At 35.5% G+C, this 15,782-nt stretch overlaps 1 protein-coding gene across 9 annotated transcripts in view; it reads left to right on the top strand.

The window, feature by feature from the left end:
* The window catches only part of Rttn (rotatin), a 163,839-nt gene that overhangs the window by 130,271 nt on the left and 17,786 nt on the right, over nt 1-15,782 (top strand). For 7 of the 9 annotated variants that reach the window (XM_048806632.1, XM_048806633.1, XM_048806635.1 and 4 more), the window contains 4 exons: nt 244-397; nt 3,689-3,826; nt 7,379-7,596; nt 14,987-15,092. In XM_048806632.1, coding sequence (XP_048662589.1) covers nt 244-397; nt 3,689-3,826; nt 7,379-7,596; nt 14,987-15,092 — 616 coding nt within the window. Of the gene's footprint in view, nt 1-243; nt 398-3,688; nt 3,827-4,775; nt 4,837-7,378; nt 7,597-14,986; nt 15,093-15,782 lie in introns of those variants that run through there. The other 2 variants (XM_048806637.1, XR_007348943.1) reach the window with 2 other exon arrangements.

The raw sequence follows: 15,782 nt of genomic DNA, 5'->3' as shown, positions 1-15,782 counted from the left end.
TTTTTAATATTTTTTTAGTTGTCAATGGACCTTTATTTATATGTGGTGCTGAGAATTGAACCCAATGCCTCTCACATGCTAGGCAAGCACTCTATCACTGAGCTACAACCCCAGTCCGGTATTAAGCTTTTGAATTCTTTATATATCTTGGAGATTAATGCTCTAAGGTGCAGGTAGCAAAGATTTTGAGATGTACTTTTCACATGACATGTTTCATTGTATTTTATTTCCTTTTACAAACAGGTTTCCTTTTTCTTGGAATACCTATCCTCTTTGTCCAGGCTTCTGCAGTCCTGTTTATTAGTGGAACCTAACCTCGTGACACAAGATGATCTTCTGAAACCTCTTATTAATAATATCATTAGAGTTCTCACTGTATGCATCAACAATGCATTAGGTAAGATTTATTAATTTATTTGTATTTAGTTTAGGTTGGAAGTGAATTGTATTGAGGAAAAAAAAATCTTAGTGTGCTCCAGATATCCTCTTCAAGGTTACTTTTTGGTTTGTGTTTAGTATTTTGGAAGGCTTGGATAATTTGGTTTGTAGTTTGGATGATTTTGTTTTTTTGTTTTTTTGTTACCAGGAATTGAACCCAGGGCACTTAAACACTGAGCTGCATCCCCAGAAATTTTTTTCATATTTTATTTAGAGACAGGATCTTTCTAAGTTGCTGAGGCTGACTTTGATCTCTCAATCCTACTGGCTTAGCCTCCTGAGTTGCTGGGATTACAGGCATGTGCCATTATGCCTGGCATTTGGACAGTTTTAAGTGGTTCCAGGAGACCACTTGAGGCAGGTGTATAATTCAGTAAAGGATCATCCCTGTGTTGTCAGCTGAAATGAGGAGAAGCTCTCTATATCCTGTCATGATAGAAGATACATTGAGGGCTGGGTATTAATTATGCTTACTGTATTAGTCAGGGTTCTCTAGAGGAACAGAACCAACAGGAGATATGATTATAAAAAGGAAATTTATTAGATTGGCTTACATGACCAGAAGCAGAAAAGTCTACAATGTCCATCTGGAGGCTAGAGAGCTGGAGGAACCAGTAGCTAAGCAGTCCAAGAGGCTGAAGCCTCAGAACAAGAGGAATCAGTGATTCTGAGACCAAAGGCTTCTGGAAACTTCCTAGAGAATCATTGGGAGAGTTCACTTTGGAAGAGTGAAGGAGCAAGAGCCTGATGTCCTCAGGTGATCCCAGCACCAATCAAGAACCCCTTGTAAGAAGAATCAAGGTTTGCTCGATTCTTCTGCTGCTTCCTTGTTCTTCCTACTTTTATTCCATCCAAGCCACCATCCTATTGGATGGTACTGCCTACATTTAGGGAAGATCTCTACTTTAGTTCGCTATTCCACATGCCAGTCATTCCTAAGCACACCCTCATAGACGCACTCAGGAGTCTCTTAATCTTTAACATCTCTTAATCCAGTCAAGTTGACAATTCACGTTAACCATTACACTTATAAACTGTGGCTGAAGCCAAATACCCTACTAATAAGTCATTTGCAATGACCGCTGTAAGCCAATTTAGCATATGTAATATAAAAAATTTCCTAAGCTCTTAAATTATTGGAAAATATTCTGTGATAAAAAATTAAATGTGATGGTTAGTAATAGAGAAAATTAACAGTGTAGGCTCTTTAGCAAAATAAACATTTAAAATATTTAAATATTAGGGTATAATGAAGAATTGATCATTTGATAATTATTCTTGCCATTTAATTCATTCTTATTTAGTCCTTTGAATTGTATGGATTTGCTTGGTTTTAGGTCTGGAAAGTGAAGTGTATCATGGTACTCAGCAGAGCCAGCAGCTCATCTGTGTTAAAATTATCCTAGTGCTTGAGGAGCAGTAACGACATACTTTGAAATTTTACAAGCTCCAGTTGATAGCCTAACGTAGCTTATTAGGCTGGACTGTGCAATCTCAAAAAGGTTCTATTATCTCACCCCTAAGGGGTTAAGGTTGATTTTTTAGGAGAAAGATATGAAACAAAGAAAATCTTAGATACTGCAGTGGACGGTGGACTGCCGAAGCTCACTTCTACTGATAAAATCTTGTTATTTTACATTTAATATCTCTTGTTGGATTTTCTTGCATATCTCTTGAGAAGCATTGAAATGGTGGTCATGGAAGATGCACAAGAAGTACGCAAAATTAGTGCTACAAAGCTGTGGCGAGTGGATGGCTCTGATTGGAGAACTTTTGATGGATTGCTTGATCCCAAAGTCACATGGCAAGAGATAGTTTGAGCATCTTCATTGCCATTGGCTGCCTCATAGATGCTTTTTGTTGTTCCTCTTTTGTATGTGGCTTGGTCTTTGGAAGTTAAATAAAAGTAATATGTATTTTATTATTTAATTATATCAAGTTCTGAAAGGAGAAATGCTGACATTATCTGGGTTTACATGTAGTAGTTGGTTAAATTATTTTTTAGTATCTAGCAAAAGATAAGAAAAAAAACTAAAATGTTTTTCTATAAGAAATTAAGTGTTTAAATTTTTATGGTAAAATCACAGTTTTGAATGATTTATAAAAACTTATTTGAATTGCTAATTTATATAATTTTGAGATGTTATAACTCATATAAGTAAATAAATTACATTAAAACTTATTTAGCATGTATAGTAATAAAATTAATAAAAAGAATAGCTTTTTAATCCCTCTGAATTTTCTTTTTTTTCTTAATAGCTTTTTACTGTTTGGCTTATCTTTAAACTTTAATATTTTGCCATTCTTAAGACCTGTAACTTTAAAGTCTTTGTAGGTATAAAGTACAGATAAACATATAGTACCCAAACAGATTTACAGCATATCTGTGTAATTAATATTTTGTTGGAATGACAATGAGAAATTAATATTTTGTTGGAATGGTAATGAGAGCTAGCAATGAGAAGACAGTTGTGAAACACCAGGGGTTACTCTAAACCAAACTCCTCGGAAAGTGCTATTTCCAGATAATTTCATGGATGATGAAAAACACCTAGATATAAGTCCTTAGTTTATTTTATAGTGAAATTTGAGAAAGGATGACTGATACTGCTAATGCACAGCACAGAGTCCTAAGGTAGCTATTGTTGTCCAGTTTCTATGTACCCAGGTGCAGAGATGGGAAAACGTGTCCTTACCTAGAAGGTCGATTGCTGTATTGTTAGCCACAGGCAAAGCTGCACAATCGCCTTTTGTGTTACAGCTTTCTTCATGGGGTAATAATACTCTTCATGATTCTTCAGAGAAATTCTTCTTTTCTGTGTTGACTTTGGCACTTTATGTTTTCCTTTTCACCCCTGCACAAAGCTACTAGAGAGGATGAAGAATATAGGAGAAAACTTGACTTTTACAGAAGCACCATAATGACTTGTTTGTATAATGTGCCCAAAATGTAGTTCTGAAATTATGACATGTTCCATTTGTCATACTTCCTGTCTTGTTTAGTGTACTTTAATGAGAAGAGGGCTTGTTGAGTGTGTCTTTGGATGTAGGAAGGCAAAGGGAGATGTCTTGAGGAGGCAGTAGAGAGGGGAAGGGACTGGGCAATGCTGAATGCTGAACTACATTGGTTTTCACTTGGCAAGTACATACCTCTTATTTTAAGTGTAATAAAGTGTGGAGAGTTTGTGTTTTGAAAGGTTCTTATTCTTCTTTGTGTTAATAACTTGAACTGTTTTGATTAATTTTGTAGATGTAGAGTTAATATCGGCTTTTTATCACACCTGGACACACTTATTTGACCTTCTGGCTGCACTCCTGAGGAAAGCTGGTGCTGTCTCACACTCGTCTATCACCTCGGCTCTGGCCAGGCACTGGGCAGCAATGATGGGTAAGAAAGTCTCTCGCAGGCATGGTGGGGTCTTTCTGCTAATAAAATGAAGATAATCCCTACTCCCAATTAGATATGTAAATTCTCTAAAATTAAGTAACTTTGGCATGGCCCATGAAAGAGAAACCAGGGCACTTGGTTTGAGGAATTTGCAATGTTCTTGAGGAGCCCTCCAAAAATGTACTTTTGAAAAACTGAAACACTTTTCAAAATGGCTAAAAATAAGCAAGAAGAGCCTATGATTTCATGAAGATACTTATGATAAGATTAAAATAAAACAATAAGATTTTCTTTTGAATAGAAATCGGTCTCTTCTGACATAAGTACAATGTATATATATATGGGTAAATCTCACACATACCATCCTGTACATGTGATAACTTGGGAAGTTACAATAAAAATATTGTCTTTTTCCAGAACACCAGGATTATTTTTATGGCAAAAAATGCCAAGAGTACAGTATAATTATTTTTATAAGATGTTTTCCATATAAAAGTTGCCTACTAATATAAACAAATACTTATTTTTAAATAACTAATCTTATTATTTCTTAAGACTCCTAAATTTTAGTATAATATGTGAATGATTATAATTAACATTTATGTTAACCTTTTTAATACCTTATTTAAAGGTATTAAAAATGGATTTCTAAGTTTCAAAGTTAGTCACTAATTTATTTGAGTGATTTTTAAACATTTATTATTTGTTCATTCTATAAACTTTATTATAATGACAGAGAATGGTAGTTTTGAAGTAAGAATTATGAGGAAATATATGTTTGGTAAGAAACAGAATTATTAGTTTTCTAGATATAGGAGTTCTGAGTCTACCATAATGTACCCTTTATGGTACATCCCATGCTCTCGATGTTGTAAATTGTTTTATTGAGATGAAAATTGAAAGATATTGCTTCACTTGGAGATTGAGATTCTCCTCTTGCATCTGTTAGGGGGAATTAATTTACCCACCTGAATCACCAACACTGTGAAGCAAAGTGCTGCTCACATCAGGTACGGAAGCCCGTTAGCCAAATCTACCCTGCTACCTATTTTGGTAAAATAAAGTCTTATTGGAATATAGCCACATTTGTTCACTTATGTATTGCACAGACCACTTTTCATGCTTCAGTAGTTGAAATGAAAAGTTGAGACAAAAATAGTGAGTTGCAAAGCATAAAAGATTTACTGTCTAGCCCTTTACAGAAAAAAATTGCTAACCCTTAACTTAAGCCTATTTATTTGACACTATTTTCGGAGTGATAAAATCAAAACATTAAATTCAAAAGATTTCTATTTTGTGTAAACTTAAGTGTGTGACACAGACTCGTAGAAATTCTGATGGATATAATGAATCATAAAATTATAAGTTCATACTTTTCAAATTAACAAAGTTACTGTAAAACAACAGTGTTATTTTGATTACACTAAATCAGTACTCAAAAGAATCTGACTACTAATTTGAATGTTGATTCTTTCCAAATCAGTTCATAACCACTCATGTTCTTTGTGACATACTATGAGACCTTTGCACGTCATATTTTTTTCACTTTTTAAATTTGTTCTTTTTAGATATACATGACACTAAAGGGTATTATAACATATTATACATACATGGAGTATAACTTACTTTAATTAGTTCCCATTCTTGTGGTTGTACATGATATGGAGATACACTGGTCGTGAATTCATATACGAACATAGGAGAGTTATGTCCAATTCATTCTACTCTCTTTCTTACTCCCATACCCACCTCTTTCCTTCATTCCCTTTTCTCTAATCCAGTGAACTTCTTTTCTGCCCTCCCCCTCTTATTGTGTTAGCATCCACATATCAGAGAGAACATTTGGCCTTTCGTCTTTTTAGATTGGCTTATTTCTCTTAGCATGATAGTCTCCAGTTCCATCCATTTATTTGCAAATGCCATAATTTCATCCTTCTTTATGACTGCATAAAATCCCATTGTGTATACACACCACATTTTCTTTATCCAGTCATCTGTTTAGGGCACCTAGTTTGGTTCCATAGCTTAGCTATTGTGAATTGAGCTGCTATAAGCATTGATGTGGCTGCATCCCTGTAGTAGGCTGATTTTAAGTCTTTTGGGTATATGCCCAGGAGTGGGATAACTGGATCAAATGGTAGTTCCACTACAAGTTTTTTGAGAACTCTCCTTACTGCTTTCCAGAGTGGTTGCGCCAATTTGTAGTCCCAATAACAATGTATGAGAGTACCTTTTTCCCCCACATCCTTGCCAGCATTTATTGTTACTTGTATTCTTGTTAATTGACATTCAGACTACAGTGAGGTAGATTCTCAATGTATTTTAATTTGCATTTCTCTAATTGCTAGAGGTGGTGAATATTTTTTTTCACTTATTTGTTGACCATATCTTCTGTGAAGTGTCTGTTCAGTTTCCTTGCGCATCTATTGATTGGGTTATTTCCTTTTTTGGTGTTAAGCTTTTTGATTTCTTTATATATTCTGGAGATTAATGCTCTGAGATGCAGGTGACAAAGATTTTCTCCCATTCTATAGGCTTTCTTTTCACATTCTTGATTGTTTTCTTTGCTGTAAAGAAGCTTTTTTAGTTTGATATCATCCCATTTATTGATTCTTGATTGTACTTATTGTGCTGTAGAAGTCTTTTTGAAGAATTCAGTTTTTAAGCCTACCTGATGGGGAGTTGGGTCTTCATTTTCTTCTAGTAGGTGCAGAGTCTCTAATGCCTAGGTCCTTGATGCACTTTGAGTTGAGTTTTGTGCAAGGTGAGAGAGAGGGCTTAAATTTCATTCTGCTACATAGAGATTTATAGTTTTCCCAGCACCATTTGTTGAAGAGGCTATCTTTTCTCCAATATATGTTTATAGCACCTTTGTCTAATGTGAGATAACTGTATTCAGGGGGTTTGTCTCTGTCTTCTATTCTGTTCCATTGGTCTTCATATTTTTTTTGGTGCCAATACCATGCTATTTTGTTACTGTGAGTCTGTAGTATTATTTAACGTCTGCTGTTGTGATTGTACATCATATTGACACTGCATACTATCTTCTTTGTGTCTTTTGGCAACAAATTGATTGAAAGCAGAAAAATACATTCTTACTTATAAGGTGGTATTCTAAATTATTCACAGTATAATTAGACTAATTCTTTTTTAACTTAGTAGTGAAATCAAAATTAAAATTTAAAATTTCTCAAGACTTTGCATATATATAGCGTTCAAAGGCTCAATACTCATGTACATACAGTCCTCTTATTTTGGAGTCTTAGCAAATATGGTCTATATGTGCATTTGTAGATACACACCCACCCCACACACACGTGCACTTTTCATGTAAATAAAAAACCCAAACAGTGAAAAATAGAATAGATTCCTTGATTCTATATATTGTCTTCATACTAACTATTGAAACATTATAGTTCTTGGTATACTTGAGCTATCGATAACCTTAAATCGTTAAAAATAAGAAAGCTATAAACTAAATTGTTCAGATCAATTTGGTTTATTTCCTTTTCAATTCTGAACATTTACATCTAAAATCATTTTCCCTCTTAGATGTGTTCTGCGAGTGTGTAGGCTTGTCCAGCAGATGCCCTGCCCTGTACACGGCCAGTTTGCACTTCCTGTCTGTTCTCTTGACTGAGGAGGCAAGAAGGCACTGCCAGGACAAAGACAAAGCAAGTTCATTGTCTCATCCAACCATCACATCTCTTCTTGATGAAACTCAGGACAACCAGAAGTCTCCAGATAGACTTAATGAAGTAATTCTTCAGGTGTGTGATTTCTTGATTTTTCTTAAAGTGTATTTAGTGCTTAAATGAATTGACTCTCTCTCTGGGTCTTGTTAAAAATTTTTTTCAATTATTTGAATTAAAAGTATTAATGCTTATTATGACTGTTTAGTACAAAAGTATAAATTGATTAACAATTAAAAAAAGAACTAGAGGTTTTTCCTAATTTAAAATTGCTCATTGTTTTTCAAAGTAGGACTGTTACTAGAGTTTTTAATATTAAGAATCTTCCTTTTAAATAGTTATATGATTTTATGATTTTTTTCCTTCTCATTGAAAGGTGGAAAGGTAGTAGAATTGTGTATTGAAGGATTTGCCTCAGTTTCCCCATCATCTAGCCACAAAGCTTGCTCTGTCTGCCAATTTGTTGCAGTTTCTTTGCTGCTTAGAATTTGGAAATTTTCCATCCTTATCAGCCTCTGAGAGTTGTGGCCATGAAGATATTTATGGCATGGCTACTTGTACATTTTGAGCACCAGCCCTGATTATGTTAAATTCAGTTGAAGTGCTAGAAAGGGGGAAGACTCCCTGGTTCAGCTAGGATTATCCTATTGAGGCTATCACACAGGGCTTCTCAGGGGGCGTAGTTTCCCCTGCCTCATAGAGTCCTCTTTGCTTTCCAGCATAGACCAGAAGCCTGAAAAGGAGTCTTCCCCGCATTTTCTCATCTGCCTCCAGCAGTTCCTCTACAAGCCTGATCTCTGGGGGAAGGGTCCTCACAGCATTCTTTAAAAAAGCTCCTGGGAGACAACAGCTTCCCTGTGGCCACCACCTCCCTGTTATCACTCTCAGCTTTTCTTGGTTGAGAACAAAAACTGGATGTGGTCCCAGTTATCCCAGTTATCTCATTCCCTGTCAGAACAGACTTGATTAACTGAGTTGGAGTCTGCATTTTTAAAAAATATTATAAGAAAACTCAGATTCACACCTTCTCAAGTTTCTCACCCCAACCCTCAATCCAGTCTAGTTATTAATTTTCTAATTTGGTTCTGGAACACCACTTTCTTCTTGCAGAAAGGCCCTTGCTCTTGTCAACATGCTTTCTTCCTCAGGGAATTTAAATGACTTCCCTCAGAGAAGAGTGCTGTGAGAACAGTGTGCTTGGCCTCTCCCTTCACTGCCTACGCCAACATACCAAATAGCTCCGGAAGCTGTTCCTCATGACTGTCTGGCTCCTGCAACCAATCCTGCTGGGCGTGGTGAAATTTCAAGACTTTAAGCCAGGGATAATTTATTTCTTAACTGTTTTCTATTGTTGGTAGCACCATGTTTCAAGGAGACTCATGTTATATATGGCTCCATATAGGGTGATGGGCCAGCTTGTAACAGTAGGGTACCTAAGAAACACTTAGTGCCAGAGGCATTTGCGAAATTTGCTTTGCCCTTATTCTTCCCTCCTGTTCTGTAATATTATTTATCATAAAAAATTATTGTTTATAATCTTATGTTGTTATCTTTCTTGGCCGAAGAAAATGAGATACTCTGTAGCTATAGGATATCTTGATTTTCCTATGGTTAGCTCATTTTCCTTTCAGTGTCTTCTAAGTCACAGAAGATACACAGCATTCTGTGCCAATATAGATACAATAGCAATTTGTTTAAAACATATTTCCTGGTAAATCATACCCTTCTTTTTTTGTGTAAATATGGGACAATCTGCTATCGGGTCTGCTTTGCCCTGCAAGAGTTCTGTTTTTTCCTTCATACTTAAATAAATCCTACTTCTTTCACTCTTTAAAAAAAAAAAAGTAAATATGGACCCATAGCATCAGTTAGATGGAAAGGCACAAATAAATTAAGACAGAGAGTGAAGAGAGGAATTGTACCTATGATACACTTTTGAGAAAATGTGTGCTTAATATAAGGCAGGCAGTTATTAATGGTCCTATTAAGCTATAACCACTGTGTTTTCTTTGCCCTATAGAACAATGATAGGTGAATTAAAATATTATCAGAATACATTAAACATTAGCATATTATCATAAGTAAAGCATGTATCATACTATGCTTATGTAGGTTATGAGTTGTGCCAGGTATTAGATGTAGCAAAGCAAACTGCACTCTTTAAATTATCTGAAGAAATAGTATTCTAAAATTGATATTCTTCAAAGATAGATTTAAATTTTATATAACGACATGCTCAAAAAAATATATTACAGTGAACCGTAGGCAACATCTTGTGATTTGGTTCTTCAAATGCAAAATGATAGGATTGTACTACAAAACTGGTTAAATTTCAGCTGCCTCTAAAATTCTGCATCCTCCTAATAAATTAGTTTTGAGGTTTAATTAAAATATCTTAGCAGAATAGCTTTTAAAAGACTGCTTCACAGCAAAGTACCATAATGGATTTATATTGAAATTATGCACACTTAGATCATAATTTTGTATTTATTTTTTCATAAATCCATTTTGAGGTGGTTTCAGAATTTGAATATTTTCAATGATGTTATTAGCTGTCTTTGACCCATTAAATATTAAACACATTTGAAATAATGGAGTTTGACCTTCTCTATAGAGATTCTCAATAGGTTTCATTTGGAAATACCTGTAGATAATAAGATTAATTACAGTCTCACAGGTTTTGCCTATGATGGATATATTGAATTAATTTTGCTTATTTTATTAATCTGATATCTAAGGATAGTAAAGCCAGGAAACAATGAATTCTCATGTCACATTTTAGGAAATATTTATTGTATTTGTGTTTAGTGAATGGTGAATTTCAAGAGTAAATCTGCTGAAGAGTTGGCTTATATAGTTGGGATACTTCTGTGTTAATGTTCACTACAATTAAAAAGTCTGTTCGTGGGCCAGTGATATAGCTTAGAGTTGGTAGAGTGCTTGCCTTATGTGCACAAGGCCCTGGGTTCAATTCCCAGTACCACCAAAAAAAAAAAAAAAAAAAAAAGTCTGTTCTTTATGTTAAGTATCTTTCAGAAAGAAAGAAAGACAAAAGAAAAGAAATAAAGATAACACTTGATCTATCAATATTATAGATCACTTAATGCACAGAAGGGATTAATATAAAAACATAAACTTAAAAAAAAGTCATTGAGTCTTTTTATTTTCATTCTTCCAGTGATTGATAAAAAGGTGAATTATTTCTTATTCTGAATTTCCTTGGTTTAGCTTTCTTCTTTTTGGGCATCCCAATAGTGCAGTAGCCAACGCCTATCACTGGGGCTTATCCTCAGCTTTCCTGCCTGTGGTTTCTCACATCCAGCTGTGTCATATGCACATGCTCAGACTGCTTTTCAGCATGAAAAACAATATTATTTAAATAATTTCCTTTTATCTTTTTTTTAGCGTATGTTGAAAAGTAGATGGATTTACTGTGGATCAGTCCTGTTTGGTGGTTTTGGTTTTTTGCTTTCATGTTGGTTTTTACCAAGTACACATTTTAGAGCACCAAATAGTTCCACAGGTTTTAACCTAGAGTAAATGACTTCTACCTTCCTGCCTATTTTTCCTTTTCTGAGAGTTCACCACTTATTCCTCATTTAGCTAATCATTTTGTAGTTTCCCTTCAGGGTCTCCAGTATGCATTTGTTCCTCTGTTTGGATCACTCAGGTTTAGAGTGATCCTGTCTATTGAATTCCTATCATGGGGGAGAATCTTAAGCTGTCTTTTCACACCCTCCTCATCTACCTGGCCAAAGTGGACTCCCCTCTCAGTCCCCTGGTAATGACATCTGAACCTCCGTTAGAGAATAGATGCAAGTACAGTATCACATCTGTGCAAACCTCGTACACAGTTGAACCAAGCTGAAAACAGTATTTCTTTTATTGCTTTTGTTCTCCTTAAAGATAACTGGTGTGTGTGTGTGTGTGTGTGTGTGTATGTATGTATGTATGTATTTCAACTTGTTGGCTTTTCTGTTTCTAATAAGCTTCTTTGCCAGCAATCAAATGTCCTTTTGGCGTGTTTGGAATTCATCTCTGGAAGAAATCTCTGCCATATCCTTTGGACCTGCTTGGTGCCCAGGGTCTTCCTGGGATCTCTATTCACCTTGTTCCTGGGAGTTTTTTATTTCTTTGCTTGAGCAGTCTTCTGCATCCTGTTTAGTGCATCCAGTGTACTGTTCCCTCTGTCCTCTCCTGATCGGTTCATTCCTTTTCATATAAATTCTGTTCCCTTGTATCTTCTAGAGAAAGCATGCAGAGGTCTTTCTTAAGTTGTAGCTGTCTGAAAGTCTTTATTTTACCCTTATATCTGTTGTGTAGTTTGACTAGTAAGAGTTATGAGTTAGAAATAATTTACTTCAGAATTTAAAAGGAATGATTTATTCCCTTTAACTCTCAGTGTTGCTGTATACAATTCTGAAGCCATTATGATTCTTGTTTCACTTCCTAGAAGTTAGAATCTTTCTGTTTTCTCTAGTATTCTTCAATTTTCTGATAAAGTGCTTAGGTGTGGATCTGCTCTATCCAATGTGCTAGGTTCTTTTCATCTATAAATTCATATTTTAAAAAATTTCTTCATTGACATTTCTTCTACTTTGTTTGGAACTCCTATTAAGTGTTCTTCTTCCTACATAATCTCTCTTTTCTGGCCTTTTCTTTGTTTATTTTGCTCTGTATTTTCTGGTGCGGAGCTTTCGCAGATGTTGGTTACCTTGGTTATCTGCTCCATTGAAGACTGGGAGATTATATAGTGTAGATAGCCCTGAGCCTCTGAGTGGAGCTCGTCAGTCAAGGTTTCACTGTCCAAGGGGACTCGCAGGGGTCATGCTATGGTTGTCTTCTGGACCTCATCACATTCCCTAGAGCAGTGTTTTGATCTCTTGCCTGGAGGTGAAAACCCAATTAACTGCTAAGTGTTTTGTAGGAAAGTGGGTGAAAAGAGCAGGGGACTCAGAATTTAATTTGTACAGTTTCACTAGGTCCTTCCTGTTTCAGTGGAATACCCTAACCCACTAATGTACCTACTCTGCCAGGGCAGAATGCTTCTAATTTATCCTCCGCAGAAAATCCTGAACCTGCAGGATTTTGCAAGAGCGAAGGAAGAGGAGTGGCTTGGCCGTACAGAAATTGGTTGGCAGTGGGCAGGGCCTGAGAATGGAACTCCTGCATAGAGACTTTTCCAACAATCCTCCTCCACCTCCTTCACTTCCCCTGGAGACTGGTGCTAAATTTCCTCTGCTGTCAGTAATTCAGTGTTGGACTGGGTAGTACTCAGCTTGCCCATTCACCACTTAAAATTCAGGATTTTTGAATCTCACCCCACTTCTATTCATCCTGCTGCTTTCTAATTTCTGGACTTTTGAGGCCCACACGAGAGTCCATGTGTGTAATTCCCATATTGTCATTTTTAATGAGGGTTTTTTTTGGAGGGGGAAGACCCATCTGTCACACAACTATTCCACTCAAAAGTTTTTTTTTTTTTTTCTTTTTCTAACTACTTGATATGGTGATGTTTAGTAATTTTTTGGGATCAGTTTGGCTTTTCTGAAATTACTAATAAATGCAATTAAGATGAGTATTTTAGGGCAATTTTTCTATTAAAGGTGAAATTTACCTTTATAGACAAATTAGTATTCTCACAGGTAACCTAATGATCCTACTCCACATATATTCATCATCCTATAATACTTCTCTACCTGTTTTTTTGTTTTGTTTTCCTTTGTTTTTAAGGTTACTTTCTTTCACTTGGAATGGTCGTTACCAAGCATGCCTGGGTGTGGGTATTTAAAATTTAAATGATTAGTTGCAGAGAGACCTGTCTGGTTGGAAGCAGCTGCCTAAGGGAGTTCTTAAGATGGATTTGTTAGCCCTGGTAGTAAAGCTGGGGGCAGGGGAGCTGGGGGCAGGGTGGTGGGCACTGCACAGGCTTCTCCATGTTAGGTCTCCAAGCACAGGCTCATCAGGAATTGTAAGTGTACTGTACTGTATTTCATGTGAAATCATATAATTTTAAGCTTGATTTTAGTGATATTATAACGCTGAATCATTTCAGAAATTATTGATATAAGAATTATGAATTTGAATTATATGTAATATTTATAAAGCAAATGAGGAACTTCTAGAGTTTTAAACTGGATTTATGAACCCCTTTAAAACCTGATCATACATATCCAGGTGAGATCTTACCTCTAAAAGTTGAACCTAAATCTAGTCAAGCCTCAAAAGCTAAAACATCCAGCAGATGGAAAATACAGAGGAGAAAAAGCAAGTTAAACATCATTGCAGGGAAACCAACAGACAGGTCTGCAGTATAGGGCATGTGCAGGACGACTGATCAGGTCTAGGCAGGGGTGCAGTGATCCGAGGGGACAGCAGCAACTGCAGGGCACCTGTGGCACTCTTGGGAATGGGTGGCCAGGCTCTCCAGGTAGGAAATTACTGCAGATATGATGTCAGGGCTCAAAAAGACACTTTTAGAGACAAAAGAGAAAAGGTAAATTTGATCTGGGTATTAGTTGATGCCAAGAAATTGTTGTTAATTGTGTTACGCATTAGAATCGGTTTTGTATATTAGATGATATGCTATACTAATACTTACTTAACAATCCTTAGCCAAAAAAAAAAATTTTTTTTAAAGAGGATGGGGCCTTGTTATTATGTTTTTCTACTTATGTATATGTTAGAAATTTTTTGTTATGAAATTTTTTCTAATTCAGATGTATAAAGGACATATATACCAAAATGTTAGTATTAGCATTTTCAAAATAATAAATGATTTTCCATTTCTGTAGAAGCTTAAAAAATTGAAAATTAAAAAAAAAAAAAAACCACATTGGGCTGGGGTTGTGGCTCAGTGGTAGAGCACTTGCCTAGCATGGGCAAGGCACTGTGTTCAATACTCAGCACCCCATATAAATAAATAAAATAAAGGTCCATCGACAACTGAAAACAAAATTTTTTAAAAACCCACATTACGTAATTTTTTAAAAACAAGTACATATTACTATAAAAATGGAAGATCAGAGGAACCAAATCACACAGGATACAAATATATGTCCAATAGAAATGAAAGGAGGGGATGTATCTCCAAAAGAAGAAAGATTGGAGTTGGATGGCAGTTCTACTGATGAATACTTTTCCAAGGACTTGTTTCCATATGTGTGTGGTGCATGTGTGAGTACACGCTCACATGTGTACACCCTGGTGTGTTTTAAGTAAGTACCATGCTATGTGTTAATAATAAATAAAATTTTTTTCCATAGACGATGAATCTTTGAGAGTGAGTGTTGGTCTTTTCCTATTACACATTACTTATGCAGCCTTCTCAAGCATTCTCAAATATTACTGATTCATCAGATTTCAGTGGTTTACACGGTAGTTGAATCCTGGCAATGCCTTTTATTCACAACAGTTTTACTCCAAATTAAATTTTTCTTCAAACCATTTTGATCTCTATTCTCTGCAGTGCTATGAAGGAAAGTCCTCCAGAGATACCCTGAAAAGAGTGGCTGCAAATGCGTTGCTGTCACTCCTGGCTGTCAGCAGAAGAACCCAGAAACATGCTCTGAAAGGTGATCTACATGGCAGATCATGTGGCATGCTGCCAACATGTGTGGTTTGCTGCTTGTTCAGTTTAATTTTCTTTGAATTCAAACTATGAAGTACTTTATAGTATAATATATCAGTGTCATTAAAATTAGCAAAACAAAACCAGATTTTTTTCCACAAACAAACCCAGTAAACATTCACTTCTTTTAGGTTTCTTCCATACAGATATCTAGCAAACATTATTACTTTAAAACAAAAAGATTTTTCATGCAGTTATTTTTATTTAATATGTAATTATTCTTACTCTAGAGCATTTATCTAAATAATAGAGAAGCTAATAAAAGTAACACTCAGTTTCATAGTAATTAAATATTAGTTTGTACATAAAAACCTTCTGTGTACCTAAATAAAACCCAAAACAAACAAATTAAAAAACCCCATGGTTTTGATGATAAAGAGCATCAGAGGATCCAGTATTTTTCGTATAAATTTCCCCTCTAAAGTTGAAAATTCTCATTTGAAAATCAGGGAAAAGAGGGCTGAAAGTTGAAAGAGAATAACAGCAACACAAAGTTCATTAATGTCAATTGCAGTTTACTACTAAAACAAATTATTTAAGTCTCAAGCATAAATTATGTTTGAGGACTATCTTACTAAGGACTAAAACTAAGTGGATTCCAGGTTTAGTTTTTTTACCACCCCCCCCCCCACAC

The sequence above is a fragment of the Marmota marmota genome, unplaced genomic scaffold, assembly GCF_001458135.2.
Source record: "Marmota marmota marmota unplaced genomic scaffold, marMar, whole genome shotgun sequence".
NCBI lineage: Eukaryota > Metazoa > Chordata > Mammalia > Rodentia > Sciuridae > Marmota > Marmota marmota.
Note: the sequence above shows the minus strand (reverse complement) of the source record. Positions and strands in the feature narration are given on the sequence as shown.